This window comes from Fundulus heteroclitus, chromosome 23 (assembly GCF_011125445.2).
Source record: "Fundulus heteroclitus isolate FHET01 chromosome 23, MU-UCD_Fhet_4.1, whole genome shotgun sequence".
NCBI classification, from domain to species: domain Eukaryota; kingdom Metazoa; phylum Chordata; class Actinopteri; order Cyprinodontiformes; family Fundulidae; genus Fundulus; species Fundulus heteroclitus.
The window spans coordinates 33,845,058-33,861,578 of NC_046383.1; the positions used below are offsets into that span (position 1 = coordinate 33,845,058).

General features: G+C 41.1%; 2 protein-coding genes across 4 annotated transcripts in view; both read right to left on the minus strand.

The window, feature by feature from the left end:
- The window catches only part of il1rapl2 (interleukin 1 receptor accessory protein-like 2), a 536,417-nt gene that overhangs the window by 340,558 nt on the left and 179,338 nt on the right, over window positions 1-16,521 (minus strand). The gene's annotated exons all lie outside the window — the stretch shown is intronic.
- On the minus strand, window positions 2,518-8,392 carry LOC110367342 (trichohyalin-like). 3 transcript variants are annotated; one of them, XR_004927793.1, is made up of 3 exons: window positions 6,785-8,392; window positions 4,629-4,736; window positions 2,518-2,543 (listed from the first exon to the last, which is right to left on the minus strand). XR_004927793.1 is itself a non-coding variant. In XM_036127088.1 (2 exons), exons 1-2 carry the CDS (start codon window positions 8,264-8,266, stop codon window positions 4,731-4,733), a joined length of 1,488 nt encoding a protein of 495 aa, XP_035982981.1. In that variant the 5' UTR covers window positions 8,267-8,392; the 3' UTR covers window positions 4,563-4,730. The 3 variants fall into 3 exon arrangements, 2 of the variants coding, with proteins under 2 accessions (XP_035982981.1, XP_035982980.1); XM_036127088.1 differs by lacking the exon at window positions 2,518-2,543 and having other exon boundaries at window positions 4,563-4,736; XM_036127087.1 differs by lacking the exons at window positions 2,518-2,543; window positions 4,629-4,736 and having other exon boundaries at window positions 6,122-7,531; window positions 7,574-8,392.

Below are 16,521 nucleotides of genomic sequence, written 5' to 3' on the forward strand. Positions count from 1 at the left end.
AGGAAGCCTTGCAGGAGCCTTAACTAACTTTGTCCAACAACTGGCTTGGTCTCTTTTTTTCAACCAAGGCAGGACTTTTAGAGTTTACCTCTTAAAAGCCATTTTTATTTTGACTTAAACTAGGAGGAAAAACAGGTGTGTGTTCGACAGATGCATTGCTCTTCTGTACCTGTGCTGTGCTGTGCTGTGCGTAAACCCTGAACTTCGATTTCTTACTCATTTTCCCCCCATCTGGTTTTTGTTTAAAATAACTACAATGATATAGGCCTAAAAACGTGCACGGAAGATTAATTGGTCTTTCTAAATTGCTCCTGTGTCTGCAGGGCCCTGTGATGGATGGTCAACCTGTCCAGAGTGTTGCCTGCCGCTCACCCAATGACCACTGGCGATAGATGCTAGCCTACCATGCAACCCACCTACCTTGGATAAGAGGACACTTGTTGTCTTTGTGAACTGCATAAATGTATAAATTTTTACTTTTTAATTCTTCTTCCTTCTGTATTCATCAAGTCTTGTTTTCCTTCCTCCATGTTTACCCCAACATATTGTTTGTGGCTTCCACGTTTCAACAATTTCAACTTAAAACAGAAATAACTGACCTTGTTGGCATCAATGAAAGTTGTTATGGGCAAGACAGCTGAAATTACTAAACCGTGTGGATTGGACAGAGAAAGTAAGAGTGTTGATGTTGGTAAATATACCTGGTATTTACCTTATTCATAATTTGTCTGTTTTAACTTCTGAACAAACACCTTTTTATATAAGATTAATTGTAGATGTGGCATTTAGATGGAAGCAACAAATGTAGAATTAGAGTAGAAAAAAATACAGTAAATGTCAGCATTGTCTAAAAAAAAAAGTGTAGCTCTTTAGACAAAACACTAAATTCAGAGATTTTTCCTTCTCTTGCAGCCACACCGAAGCAAGGAATCAAGAAATGGGTGTTGAAGTAGTGTATTCTAGTAACAAGGCGATTTGACTGACCTCTTTCACACTTCCACCCATGTGAAGTTAACTTCTCGACCCCATTCCTCACAGAGATGAGAGGAGTAAGAGTCTCAGTATTGGACAGAGCAATAGATTGCTCCATAAAGATGGAGCAATTTGTGAGCCAGAGCAGTGTGTGTTTGGGTTTTGTACAGTGGGGCAGAGTTTACGAACCTATAAACTCTTCTGCAGTAAAAGTCGCACAATGACCTTAAACAGCAAATAGACAGAGGTACCGATCAGCTGGCATGTCTATTAGACAGGGGTGGCCCCATCTCTTAACATACGTTTATTTTATGTACCCGTTAAAAGCCTCTTTCCTCATTGCTGAAATTTCATTTCTTTCATTATTTCGTTTTATCCTTTTCTATCATGAGAATACAAAGATTTCTCAAAACACAAGACTGGATTTTTCAAGCAAGCGAATGTAGATAATAATATTGTTGTTGAATGAAAAGAAATCTCCTGAGCAGACACATAAACGAATCGCCCACATTTGAGCTCAGATAACCTGATGTTTAAGCATATTTAGAACATTTCAGTTTGAAAAGAAATGCAGAAGAATTTGTAAATGAATTTCAATTGCAATCTTTGATCTATTATCATGGTCCAAATTTATATTACATTAGCAGAGGCTTTTCAAAGAAAATCTTCAATCTTGGAAAGTCAAAACTTATTTCAGCCTCACATCAATAGTAAAATGAAAAGTCTTAACCTGCTCCCTACATTAGGAAACGACATGTAGACTTTGTATACAGTCCTCTGTGCTGCATTGCTGTTGTGTACATTTGTTGCCATTATTACAGCTGTAATATAATTTTGGATGTCAAGGGCTGCTCATTCAGCACAGGTTTTAAGAAGTGATATATCAGATTTTGGACCAGCGTCGGCGTTAGTAGCGTTAGCAACACCAAGGGCTAATTGTTGACATGTAATTGAACCGTGGCTTGTGGAAGCTACAAACAGCTTATGCTTTTAGGTTCTGCTCTGTTTAAAATGGACCAAGCATGGCAGGTGTGACTATACTCTCTATTACTCTTTACAAATCCAGGGAGACCAGCTACTCTTTGTTACAAACGTATTACCTGAGGGCCTAGGTGGAGCGGCTTGGTCTGTATTTTGTATTTTTGTGCCGCTCAATTTGTGCTTGCTATGGCGCAGAGTCAATGGGACCTTCATGAGAATTGGTACGTAGCCACGCTACATTTAGCTATGAGCTCATAGCACCAGAGCTTATATGTCCACCGAGTTGATTGAAACAGGTGATTGCAGCAAAATGTGTAGCTTACAAAGGCACAACACAGTTTTCAGATGCTTTGAATGTAAGACCAATTTTTTAAAAAAAAAATCATGATTTCCTTCCCTTTCAACATTATGCACTGCTTTGTGTTGGTCTTTCAGATCAACTCCCATAGAAATACTTTGATGAGGGAGAAAACATGAGAGAGTGAAGGTATGGAAACTTATTATGCACTATACGTTTATTCCACCCGTCTGTTTCCCAGATGCTTACAATGAATTTCCGGTGCTCTTTTCACTCCACAGAGCGCAGCAACCTTAAAAAGACACCATTGAAAAAAAGCATCATTAATATCAACAAAAGGAATGTTTTCGAGTCAGCACTAAGTTTTGCATTAATATTCAGGGCACAGGTGGGCGACAGCGGTGTGTGTGTGGAGGTGCCACACACACACACACACACACGGATCCCTTTCCGACCTTGGACCAGTCCGGTGCTTTCTAAATACAAGGGCAGCAACTTGTGTGCATACAGGACTGCATGGCTCAAGTAATTGTAAATCTTTGTGTACTCTAGGCACATGCTTTAGTGCTGAAAGAACTTTACAGTATTAATTAAATTGTGCTTTTACTTTTTCTGAGCGAAGCAGTTCCAGTGTAGGACTAGCAAAGAGATTACTTTTAACTGAAGTTGATCGCAATCAATTCTTTGTGGAAGAGTTTTTACCCCCCAGGAAATATTTTGTCGTCATTCTGAACAAAATGAACTTCATTTCCCAAAGTTTCATGGGCAAACGGTTCAAACTGCTGGCAGATCTTGGCCGCGTGCGCTTGACAACGGAGGGACCTGGATGACCCTCACGGACGGATACAGCTGATGGAATATTACTCAGAAAGGCTTTCCTGCTGAATGGAGCTGCAAATTGTGTCATAAAATTGCTACTGTTGGTATGATGTGGGACATGTTGAGTGAGGTTTTGCTCCATTTTAAAACACACATTTTGACAGCTGAGCCAATTTTGGACCCAAGACGCATTGCTGTGCCCTTGCCAGGGTCTATAAGTACGCTGTTTTTACAGAACATCTAAAATGAGCAACAAGGAACTTAATATGTTTCCAATTGATCCAGGGCAGTATGATTTGTTGTTATGTGTTGATAGTTAGCTTTTTTGATGAATTATGAAGGTAATCCAACATTTTAAATCTCATGTATGGTTAAACACAACTACAGTTTCTTTTCTGAGTGCTTCAACGTTACAGTTTTTCTATTGATTGTTGCTCTGATCCCCACAATGTTTGACAGATAAAATGCAATATGACAGATATTGACCCCTCATCAAACTAGAGAAAATGTAAGTGTACTCCAGCTGACAGATAAAAAATATTGCAGTCACAGTATATTTTCAGTAGACTGTTAGCAGATTTTATAAATTACTTTAAATCAGTTTTTTCTTTTCTTTTTAAATTAGGTAAATCCACCTGAGGTACAAAAGGGAAAAATGACCAGCATCCATTTTTAATACAACCCAAAGATCTCACCAAGACCCGACAAGACCACCCACATTCTGGCATTTTGTTAATGTCAGAGCAGCAAGAAGGGGGTAAAACAAGCTCCTGGAGGAGGACTTCTTCACAGGCACTATAGTATAACCTTTTGGTATTATGTTTTGTCTATTGTCAGTTTAAACATGGTACGCAAGCCAGTGTATCGCCTCTCCAGCTAGGGATATACCATTTAAGAATATACAAAGCTTTTTTTTTTCCATGATCTGTGCACACATTGGTCTAACAGCTTCAAGGAAACAGAACATTTATGTCTTTCACACATCATTCTTATATAATACTGAGGTGGGTGCTCAGAATGACAACAATAAATGTGATAATTCAGCTCTACTAAAGTAAAAAGCTTTTAACAACACTGCATCGGCCATTCTGGTTTTCTTACTGAACTTTTTATGCTTCAATGTATTGACTTCACTCCTTCCTTCAAAAGGAAGCTTGAAGGGTGTAAGGTTACCGTTTGTCCACTGTATTCCCAAACAAGGGCACTTTTTAAGAAGCTTTCGAGTTATTTCTTTTTATAAATTGACTTTTTTCCATTTTTTCGGAGGGCAAAGGACTGCGGAAAGACATGAAAACGGAAACCGATACGGTGATATCCAGCAGAAACTTCGCTGGAACACCTCTCAGCCTCACAAAGTGAGGTAAATTTGACAGATATTGTGTAGCTGTTCCACTGAGTCGTTAAACTCCCCTGCTCCTCCTGGCTGTATGTAATACAGACCTTCATCGCCTCCCCTCCAGCAGCTCTGTCATTCCCCTCCCTTCGTTTCTCCCCCCTCCCTCCGGACAGCAACAGCTCTTCTATCTCCCTGAAGGTCCACTGTCAAATAGCCGCTTACCTCGGCACTCTGGGCCGAGGCGTGCCCGTCCGTGCGCCTCCCTGGGGTTCGACAAAAACCAGCCGAGCACGTAGCTGCATCTCTGGGATTTTCCTGTTTTACTCAGCTCTTTCCATACGGGAAGAAAAGAATGTCAGTGTGTTAGCAAGAAAGGCTAAAAAGATGTCTGAGCTCAACCAGAGTATCACAGGAGTGACAAAAACTCACAATATGATCTATTCTTATTTATTCTGTTATTCTTATACATTTACTTATGTCAACATTATGTTTGTCTGTGTGCAGCACCTTATCAAAGCAAACTCCTCGTACGTATCAAGTACAACTTTGCGAGAAAGCTCGTTCTGATTCTTCCTCTTGTTCTTTGCTGAGCAACAGTGCCCCAATTTCTACCGGTATCCTGTCGGTCCCAAGCGCCGGTGGCGGTCATTGTTAACCCAGCACAACCAATCCGGTTTGGAGATTGTATTATTGACTCGCATGGTAAATTTGGTCAAATTTTTACTGCGGATGCCCATCCTAATGCAACCCTCTGCATTTATCCGGGCTTGGGACCGGCCCAAAACAGAACACGGGACACCGTGCCCCCTTTGAGGCTGCATTACTTACCTGTTTATTTATTTTTAGCTGATTTATTTTGAAAATTCTAAGTTATTTATTTATTTAGAAAACATAAATTCATAGGTCAGAGAAAACAAGGTCCCACTGTGGTTGAAACACACCCCACAGCATCCAGAGCCTTAAGGTACTCAGGGTGAATCTCATCCACCCCCGGGGCCTTGCCACCGAGGAGCTTTTTAACAACCTCGGCAACCTCAGCACCAGAGATGGGAGAACCCGACCCAGAGTCCTCAGGCTCTGCTTCCGCAATGGAAGACGTGTTGGTGGGATTAAGGAGGTCTTCGAAGTATTCCGCCCACTGAAACACGATGTCCCAAGTCGAGGTCAGCAGCACACCACCCCCACTGTAAACAGTGTTGGTACCGCACTGCTTCCCCCTCCTGAGATGCCGGATAGTGGACCAGAATCGCTTTGAAGCCGTACGGAAGTCTTTCTCCATGACCTCTCCGAACTCTTCCCACGCCCGAGTTTTTGCCTCGACGACCAGCCGAGCCGCCTGCCGCTTCGACTGCCGGTACACATCAGCTGCTTCCGGAGTCCCACAGGCCAAAAAAGCCCGGTAGGACTCCTTCTTCAGCTTGACGGCTTCCCTCACCGCTGGTGTCCACCAGCGGGTCACAGGGTTGCCGCCGCGACATGCACCGACAACCTTGCGGCCACAGCTCCGACTAGCCGCCTCAACAATAGAGGCGTAGAACATGGTCCATTCAGACTCAATGTCCCCCGCCTCCCTCGGGACGTGTTTAAAGTTCTCCCGGAGGTGGGAGTTAAAGCTCCGTCTCACAGGGGACTCTGCCAGACGTTCCCAGCAAACCCTCACAGTGCGTTTGGGCCTGCCCGGTCGGACCGGCTTCCTCCCCCGCCATCGGAGCCAACTCACCACCAGGTAGTGGTCGATGGAGAGCTCCGCCCCTTTCATGATTTTTTTTTTTGAGAATTAGTAAAAGAATGTTTAAAATTTTAAGTCTCTCTTGGTTTTTACTACTTATTTAATGGAACAGTTCACCCATCCATTCATTTTCTATAGCCAATTATACATATTTACACATATGCACCAAAGGACAATTTAGAGAGGCCAATTAACCTAACAGTCATGTTTTTGTGGACTGTGGGGGGAAGCCGGAGTACCTGGAGAGAACCCACGCATGCAAAGGGAGAACATGCAAAAAGACCCCAGGCCAGGATTAGAACCTAGGAGCTTCTTGCTGAAAGGCAATATGGCTACCAACTGTGCTGCCCTACGACTTTTGTTCCACAAATCAACATAAAAGGATTTTTGTGTGTTTTGATATAAGGACATTCAAATTATACAGATTATACAGATAGGGTGAACCTTTGTTCCACAATATGGTCAATAATGTAGATTTAAAAATTAAAAGTCCTTTTTTTCTGTTTATAGGAACAACAGAAAAGGGGGGAAGAAGGTGACGGAGCGGTGAAGGAACAATGAGGTGCAGGAAGCAGAAGGCTGTTTTTTTTAACTAAATTCAAAACCAGCTCCAAAAGCCTTTCCTTTTTTTCTCTGTACTTTTCTTCACCTTTTCTTTAAGTTCTTCTTTAACAGCCGTCTGTTTATCTGCAGGTTTCTTTAGTTTTTTCCATATTTTGTTTTTTTTACCACTTGCCTCCTGAACCGCTTGATTTTTCCTCTCCATGTCAAGTTTTTCACTGTCTTCTTGAATTTGCCGTTTTATTTCATCCAACCTCTTGCTCTCGCTGCATTGTTCTTCCATAATCTTTCTCTTCTCGCTGTCCATCTTCAGGCGCTCTTTAGTAAACTCCTCCTTTTCTTTTTCAAGACCAGTTTTCTCCGTCTGGAGCATTTTCTTATCTTCCTCCAAGTCTTTCTGTTCTTTCTCCAATCGCCCAACCCGAGCTTCCAGGGTTCTCCTTTCCACCTCGAGTTTTTTACTCTCCTCGTCAACTTTTACCTTGTTTTGCTCTAGCTGTTTCTTTTCTGCCTCTAAGGTGTTCCTCTCCTCATCCAGAACCTTTTTGATGTCCATCACCTCCTGCTCTGCATTTTTCTTGGCGTATTCTACCATTCTTTTCTCATTCTCCACGTCTTTCAGCTTTACTTCCAGTCGCTTCATTTCCTGCTCATTGATCCCCATTTCTTTACGGTCCTCCTCAAGTTTCTTCTTCTCTTCTCTCAGTTTTTCGATGGCTCGTTTGACTTCATTTTTAGTTTCTTCCATCTCGTCTTTTTCTTGCAGCAGTTTGATCTTTTCCTCGTACAGGTCCCTAGTCTGCTGTCCAAAAAGTTGCCTTGCAGCCTCCAGTTGCTGTTTCTCTGCCTCCAATTTGCTTTTTTCTTGAAGCAGCTCCTGTTTCTCTGCCTCTAGTTTCTCTTTTGCCTGATCAATCTCCTTTTTCTGCTTCTCAATCTCCTCTGTCCGAGCTTCCAAGGTCTGCCTCTCCTCCTTCAGTGCTTTAAAAAGAAAACCCTCAAGTAGTGCTTTCTTTTCCTCCTGAAACTCTTTCTTATCCATCAGTGTGATTTCACCTGCCTCTGTCCCTTTCTTTTCCGAAAAGGCTGCTTCCTCCATTCGCAGATTTGCCTTTTCTTGTTTCAACTTCCAGGCGTCTTTTCCCATGTTACTTTTTATCTCCTCCAGGGATTTCTTCTCTGCATAATTCTTCTCCTGCTCCAGTTGTGTGGCTTCGGAACTGGTTTGCCCCATACGTTTGGCCTTTTCCTTGAGACTGCGCCTCTCTAACACGATCTCTGTAACTCTTTTTCTCATACATTCCTCATACTTACGCAGATACTTGTTTCCCTCGCCGGCTCTGCTTTGGGTCGGCCGCTGCTGTCTGAGTTTTTCTATTTCAGCCTGGAGCTCGGCCAGGCGAAGACTCATTGCCGCTGCGTTTTTCTTAAGTTCCATGTTCTCGGCCTGAGATGTCTGGTAGAGATGGTGAGCAAATTGATAATCGCCGATGAACCTCTTGTCAGTCTTAGTGGTGGGTGGAGTGACGGTGATTCCCTCTGTCTTTGTAGTCATATCGCAATCAGCCATTGTGCTTCGAAAGAAGTGAAAATTCGTTCTACTCTACTTGCAAGTTCAAGGTTGAAAGCCGCTGGAAGTAGTTTTGATCGCTCAGTGTAATTCACTGAGATGTGCACGCTAAGTGGACTTGATCAAAACTGACACAGAACTTCCTCTGTTGGGTTTTTAAAGGAGTTCTACAGAACCGATGACATCACAATGTGACTACTATGCTGTCATGATGTCATCATGGGAGCGGAACTAATATGATGACATCATAGGCTGAGGGAAAAAATGGGTAAGAAGCAAAATTCTTTGCTTTTCTTTTTCACTGGGAACCTTTGTGCTTTCCACTGAACTATTCTTTCAGGAACACCCAGTTTATTTGAGAGTTTCCTCTCCACTATTTGGCCAAATTTCCCAGACTTTTTATTTTATTCTTCTTTTCCATTTCCAGCTTTCTGATTCAAACCAATGATCATATTATTGAGTCAAACTAACGGAGAAGAAAATAAACCAGACATGGGTACATTTCATATGAATAACTGACTTAAAGAATGGGGACATTTTTGAATAAGATTTACTGTTAAATGTTGCTTGTAATTCTTGTATCTAACTAACATCCTGGTCTCTGACCACCAAGTATCCCACATAGTGTAATTACATGTGATTAATTTGTCTAACCCTGGCCAACAGCTATAGACGAGTCAGAGGCTGTTTTGTTTCTGGTCGTCTCCACGGCAACATATTAGAATCATAAAGTTCTGACGGCTAACCTTCCAGCCATCCAGACAAAAGCGCTGTAGCTGAGTATCCTGATGCTGTGGTGAATGTCAGATCTGAATCTGAAGCAGTAACCGAGGTGGTAGAGATCAGAGATAATCGATATGGCCTTATAAAAAAAATCTATACTTTTGCAGTATTTATTGTGATAAGTGATTGTATAAAGTATTTGAAAGTTGTGTCATCCATTCATCGTCTCTTTTTGCAACAGATTCTATGGCTATGACGTAAATCATTGTAAATATTAAGATCCCCTCGAACGCAAACACCGCTACTGAAAAGAGCCAATACCCAACAGGCCACTCCAGAACACGGTTAATTTAAGAAGTTCCATCGTATCACTAAAAAAAAAAAAAAATGTACAACAACTATCCATCCCTGGTAGAGACTACCACCGCTCACTGGCATTTACAGCAGTCGGTTACCATAGAAACTGAAACAACAATTAACCCAACATTTAAAAGATAAAACTGCCTCATCAATGTCCTTCAGAGAAACACAATTTGATTTCATTCTATACTGCTGACACACACAAAATGACAATAAAAACATTAAAAGGCACACACTGGTATGAGATACAGCAGGAAACCATGAGTGAAAATTCCACTTTTTGACAGTGTGAACACGATAAACAAGGTTTAAATGGAAAAATACATGCCATGACCAAACTTCTTCAATTCTATACAGCTCGCCAACCAGCTTCTTACTTCCCAAAAGGCTACGTCGGTTAGCTCGGTAGCTAACTGAGGCTCGCAGTATCTCTGTGCTTTTCTTTATTTTGTTAGAAATACATAGCTGAAACAGCATTGCAGTAGTACCATAGTAACAGTGATGGGAGAAGCTCCTTTAGTTTTTATAACCTTGACTGGGAGTTTCTCAAAGCCAGAAACGTTTCCAAATCCAAAACCATAATGTAATCCAGCTCCTTCCTGTTTATGGGGCAGTGTTTAAATCTTGCAAACCTGAAGTTCACTCTATCAAAATATGGTCGGCTGACAAGATAGAAGAGCTGAGAGGACACTTCTTTTGTATTGCCTGGGATATTTTCTCTCAGTACGCAGACATCGACAATGCTACAGAATCGGTTACAAGTTACATTTCCTCCTGTGTTGATTCAATCATCCCAGAGAAAAACACTAGGAAATACCCAAATGTCAAGCAGGTGGCCTTTGACTCAGGGGACTCTGCAGGAGTCAGGGCTGCACAAAGAGATCTCAACCAACAGAGGAGAAGGGCTTGACGAGCACAAGGAGCGTGTAGAACTGAACCTTTCCAGGTCCAACACCAAGAGACTAGGCGATTCCATCTGCAGTATGACCAACATGGACTCCAATAAGAAACCTGTATTTGCTATAAACAATCCAATGAAAGAAGATGAATCAAATAATTTCTATGTGCAATTTGAAATTGCAAACAATAATGAATGTATGGAGATTCTGGAGGAGATTGATTGCAAGGACGGTGAGAACATTCACAGTCGAGCCTTTGATGACGCGTTTGCTCGTTAGGACTAGAAGCGGCGCGTGCTCGTTGCATGAAAATATTAGCTTCACAACCGTTAAACCGATGATAAATAAGGATATTTGAGCAAGCTAATGCTAGCTGCTAACCAACAGCAGTCACCCAGTCGGTGTCACGTCTCGTCAGACAAAAGATGCTGCTCACACACACGGCACATGACAAACGTGAGCAGTGATGCATCTTTGAGGGATAGCCGTTTTAGTCCATGACAAATGACTTCTATTTTAACTTGTACGCAGCAGTGGAAGGATCATTTTAGAAGAATATCTATCCCTGTGCCCTGCGGCATCTATAAAAGATGATGTGTGGGCCAGTTACTGTGAGAGAAAAAAGCAACCAGCTCTATTACCTCTACAATGTAAACAGTATAAATGAACAAACCCAAAGTCGCTGATAATAAGCGGACCTGGCAAGACTGCGGAAACAACTGGAACGCAGTCCTGAGCGTTTCGCGGAGATCCCTTTTCCCCTCTGTATTCGCACTCTTTAACAAATGTGCAATAAATCAAGACTTTTTGGGTTATTTATTCTTGTAATGTCAACAATATTGATAAAGTTATATTTATTGTGCACTATTTTTAAATTGAAAAGCATAGATAAAAATCGGTTTCATCGTTGCTGTCGAACATGTTTTCTGATCCTAGACAAGCTGGTTAAGGTGAGAGTCCCTTTTTGAATAACTGTGCACAGGTAAGATCGTCTTACTTGGCTTTCCAGACTGATATACCATGTTTACGGCATGAGTCGGTCTGGTTTTGAGCAATGGGAGCCGACAATATTAAGACCACATCATAACAAGAGGAATAGTGAACGATGATGCAATTAATAAAAAGTTAGCGCCACAATTGTCTGTTTGCAAATGAATGTGAGTGTACCCACCACTGGTTCCACTACCCCGGTGGGCAATTTTCGGAGCCAACTCTGCACTAGCTATTTTGATACTTTATTTTCGCAGTTTGACTAATAATTATCATCATTATTATTATTTGTATCTTGAATAATTTATTTTGAAACTTTTAGCTCTTTATTTTCTTAAGTATTTATTTTTACTTTTTTTCAGCATCAACCATTCTACTGTCTCCACCTAACACTACCTTGATCCAGCATTACTATAGATCAGCATCAGAACAAGTTCTTCCAACACAGCAGTATTGCTCCAAAACAACACTGCTGTTGGCAGCTCCTCTGGCTCTGCTAGCTATTCCTACATCAGACATGGCTGCTCTACTCGCATCTCTCAGTAGATGGTAAAAGTTTTTTTTTTTTGCTTTGGTTGTCTTTTTTAGGAAATTTGTATCTCCAACTTCAAACATAACAGGCCTCATTATATTTATTATGAACTACGAGTTCATCTCAGTAAAAAGTGTGAGAAAATAGTTTTTGAAACCAAAATTTTATGTAAAAAAAAACCCTGTCTCTGTACCCTGTTGTACACATATAATAAGGCCTTCAATATTGTTTTATAGTAAATGTAACGCTATTATTGATCATTAACACAATCGGTGCTATTGATAACAGCTCAATAAGCAAAGATGCAGATATTACATTTTTCCAGTAGCCTTGTTCTCTCTTTTATGGATCCAATTATCTCACGTGTAGAAAAGCTAAAAGCAGCAAACACTGAGCTGCTCCCGCAGCACTGACCCACAGCCCTGACAGGGTGGGTGTACGTATTTGGGGGAGTATTCCCACCCAGCTCTGCTCGAATACATCGGTGGGAAAAATGTTGAGCCCAGACTTGCTGTAAAACACTTAATCCACATTAAACACATGACCATCAATCTCTTTAATCTCATTTAGTGGACATTAGGATGAATGTCGGGAAAGTGCCGCATAGCGTTTGCATATTTATTGATTTTGATTCTGTGCTAAAAAACAAACTGGAATTTCTTGCTTTAACATTGTTGGACCAATCTTGTAAAGAGTGTCAGTTTACTATTGAACTACATATGCTCGAAGACAAACTATGTCTATCATCCCAAACTGTCTCCAGTGAATATAACCGGATTAAGTCACTAAGGGCACACATTTGCTATGGGCCCCTACTGAACAATCATGTTTCATTTTATAAAAATCGCTTTATCCTTCAAACTCGACATCGTTACGATACCAATTGTTTTAGCATCAGTCTAACCGATACCCGACATGTGCGGCTGAATATATGGGGCTAATTCTTGAAGCCGATACAGCTTTTTCTTTTCTCCATTTACCTGATAAAAATTACACAACGATAACAAATTTACACAAGTCTCCAAACTTGCATTTAAATAAGCTAGAATTAACAATCAGCTTTAGCTTTGGTTTGAATGGTAAAGGTTAACAAAAAAAAAAACCTGCATAACAACTCTTAAAGCAGCGCTTTGCTCACACTTGATCAATTTGTCACAGCAAGAAAAGAGCTTCGTTAGTTCAGTGGGCAGAAGAGAAGAAGAAACACCGATCACCGCTGCAGTGTATGGACATCATTTTAGGTAAAGTTAGATGCTGTTCTTAGTTTGTAATGTTCTGGGTTCTGTTCTGGTTATTCTAGTTATTTTAGTCCCCTGGTTTTCTGGCTGCTTTGAGTTTTGTCTTGTCCTGTTAGCTTCTTAGTTTAGGTTTGGTTTCTGATTTATTTCTTGTTTTGAGCCTCAGCACTGATGTCTGGTCTAATTACTTACTCTGCACACCTGCCTAACTCCACCCCTGCTGCAATCACCTCTCACCGGTTTCACCTGCTTCCACCTCCATATAAACTGTTGAGACCAGACATCAGTGCCAGGTTGTCTGTTTGAGTATGGGTGAGTCTCCTCCTGCAAGTTTGTTTATTGGTTTGCTTTTGGATTTTTGACCCCTTGTCCCCAGAGATCTGAGCCACCCTGTTTCTGTCTGTTCCTGCCTTGCCTGCCCAACTGGACCGTTTGTTTCTCTGCCCTTTTTGGTTTTTGGATTTTGTTAATAAATATTATTTTACCGAACCTCTGCTGGTCTAGTTGAATTCTGGGTCCTCTGCTCTGATTCTTGACATAGTTATTGCCAATTGTTTTCATGTGCATCCGTGATTCTACATGGGAATTGACAAATGCACAGCGGTGGTAGCTCACCAGCTGGAGATCAAATGGATTTTAGATAATAGATCAGCAAACGGATGCACGTATTGGCCGACAAAGATACAGGGAAAGTCACGAATATTGGCAGAGGGATGTATCCGTCGACCTCTACTTGAAACACAATGAGTAAATAAGGGAGTGCTATAGGTTAGTTATGCTAGTGAACTTCCTTCATGAAAGGAAACAAAATGGAAACAAATAAAGGGTATTCTGTTTTAGGGACGTATCAAGCAACATGACTTGTGCATGATTTAAAAAAGCCTTACCAAGAATCAAGAAATGAATCCATTTGCCAGCAAATAAACAAGGGAACCACAAAGACTTCAGAGTTGTTCTGACCTTTCTGCTGGTTTTTTAGGCTACTGTCCCACTGGAAGTTGAGCCTTTACCTCAGTCTCAAGGGTTTTGTAGCCTCTTACAGGATTTTTTTGTTTGTTTGTTTGTTTATTTGCTCGACTTGCCTTGTATTTAGCTCCAATTCGTCAACTCTGGATCAGCTTCCCCTCTCCTGCTGATGGAACCCATCCCCACAGCAGGATGTTTCCACCGACATGTTTCACCACAGGGAGTTTGTGTTGTGGCCGATGTTTTAGTATTCCTCCACACCTAGCAGTTGATTTCATCTGACTATAGGACATTCCAGACATTTCTGTGAACTGGACTTTTTATAGCTTTAGAGCTTTCTTTTGCTTTTGCTTCTTTTTGCCCCTCCTTCAGAAATACCAGCTCTGTGTAACACAACTAATATTTAATAGTTCTCCATTTGACAGGTTTTCCCAGCCTGAGATGTGGATCTCTGCCATCCCTCCACAGCTGCCATGGGCCTCTTAGACGCTTCTCTGGTTAATGTTCTTCTAGCTCAACTTGTTAGTTCAGGTGAACAGCAATGCTTTGGTAAGTTTCTACATTCTTCGTTCTATTCTCAGGTGATAGATTGAAAGTTCTCTGTGAGATAATTAAAGCTTTGGACATTGTTTTATGACATAACCATGCATTAAATCTCTACTAAAAACAATTGCTGACCTTGTCTAATTTTTTCCCCTTTGTCTTAATCATGAAGTTCAACAACTGAATTCTACTTTTCTTAATTAGTTACTGCTCAATAGCTAGGAATGGATTTTGTTTAGGAGTATTAAAGAATAGGGGGCAGAAATGAAGCAATCCCTTCACAAGAGAACGTAAACCTTTACAGAACATGAAAGGAGTCAGCACGGCGGACCACGAGTGAGAACAATGAATGACTGAGATGGCATGAAAACAAAACAACGTGTTGGGAAAATTATAAAACTGACTGGCTTTTAAATTAGGGCGAGGTGATTAGTGGCCCTGGAACAAGGGGGATCCAATTAACTGAATGCATCTGAGCTGAGTCGAGACTAAGGAGCTATGGGGAAAATTACATTAGAAGGAAAATACAATAAAATACACATGGATCTGGAGAAGCATATGTTGTGCCAGTTCAGACGTGACAAAAGCGGGCATCAATTCGGGACGTAACGGACTGCGTTACCCATGATGCAATGTGGTCAAAATGGCCACCAACTCCCATCACGCAACACGGCAAAATGGCCGCCGATCAAGATAAGGTTGCTATGGTGATGGCTATAAAAGCTGATCACACACGACAAGCTTCCTTCTTCCCTGGCTTTTAGCCAACCCGAGAAGACACACACAGCTGATTCCGTTGGGGTGATCCCACGCCACGTGTTCGAGTTCCTCGCTGGACCGAGATTTTTCGACGCAACGGTTATTCCCTGTTTTTTATAACAGGAGGTCGTAGCAGCCATCTTGGGAGGGTGACGTGATCTGGACTGTAGGGAGCTTAGCTGAACTAGCTTTTGGTAAGACATCAAAGCGTCCAGTGAGATTCCCGAAGCTGTTCTGTCTATCAAGGCTGATACGTGAAATGCCGGTGTTTCGAGGGCGGTGTTAAACAACCTTGAGTTAAGTTAAGATCTGCTAACCGCTCATTTTAATCCATTGTTTATTTTTGTTTTGTTCTTTATTTCCACATATATATTTTGCATGTTTTAGTTTAGTAATGAGTAAGAATTCCAAAGTTGTTTGAATCAGAGAATTACTGTAACAGGGAATTGCTTTTGGTTCAATAAAACCAACGACTGCGGAATAGACATTGTTTTGTGTTCAGTCCAATTCACAGTTACATGGTTATTCAGAAATCAGAGCTAACCTCCTTTGGAGTTAACATCTGATATTAATACAGAGACAATATCATTGGATGGTAATAAGGAATAAGGATTTAAACTCTAAGTGCAGTTACATTGGGGTTCTCACAGCCTGCTGGATAAACCTGGTCGGTTAACAGTCCGACCTGATCATTTATTCCAGCATAAATGAGTTCATAACAGCAAATTAACTAATGCATTAGTGGCATAAATACTTACAAGCTTATAGCTAACATCACCACCATTTGAACTATATTTGTTATAGCGGAATTTTGAGTTGAATGATTTATTATTTAAATTATAATACCAAATTATAATTAATAATAATAATAAGCATATTCAACCAGCTTATGGCATAACACATATAAAAAAAGAGTAATTTAAGACCAGAACAAAAGAAAAACAACTTCAATCCATGAAGAACAGAACACATGTTCAAAAGGACTAGTACTCGAACAAAAGCACAACCACCATGAAAACAGAGCACGACTATCAAAGCAAACTCAAAACACTTGGATTAGAACTCACATCACTCATTACACCCGGCCCAAACTCAAAGTCCATAGGATCATGATAAATGTATGCCGCTCTAAATTTACAATTTCTTTTTGCATTTTACACCCAATTCCCAATTACGCTCTGCTTTATGCTGGTGTTCCAGAAAAATCCCAGGAAAAGAAAGTAAGGTTTGCTGGTATAACGAGGC

Coding starts and splice junctions, on each gene's coding strand:
- LOC110367342 (XM_036127087.1), bottom strand. CDS start 8,266: ATGGCTGATTGCGATATGACTACAAAGACAGAGGGAATCACCGTCACT. Junction 7,532..7,573: donor AACTAGAGGCAGAGAAACAG/GAGCTGCTTCAA, acceptor GCAGAGAAACAG/CAACTGGAGGCTGCAAGGCA.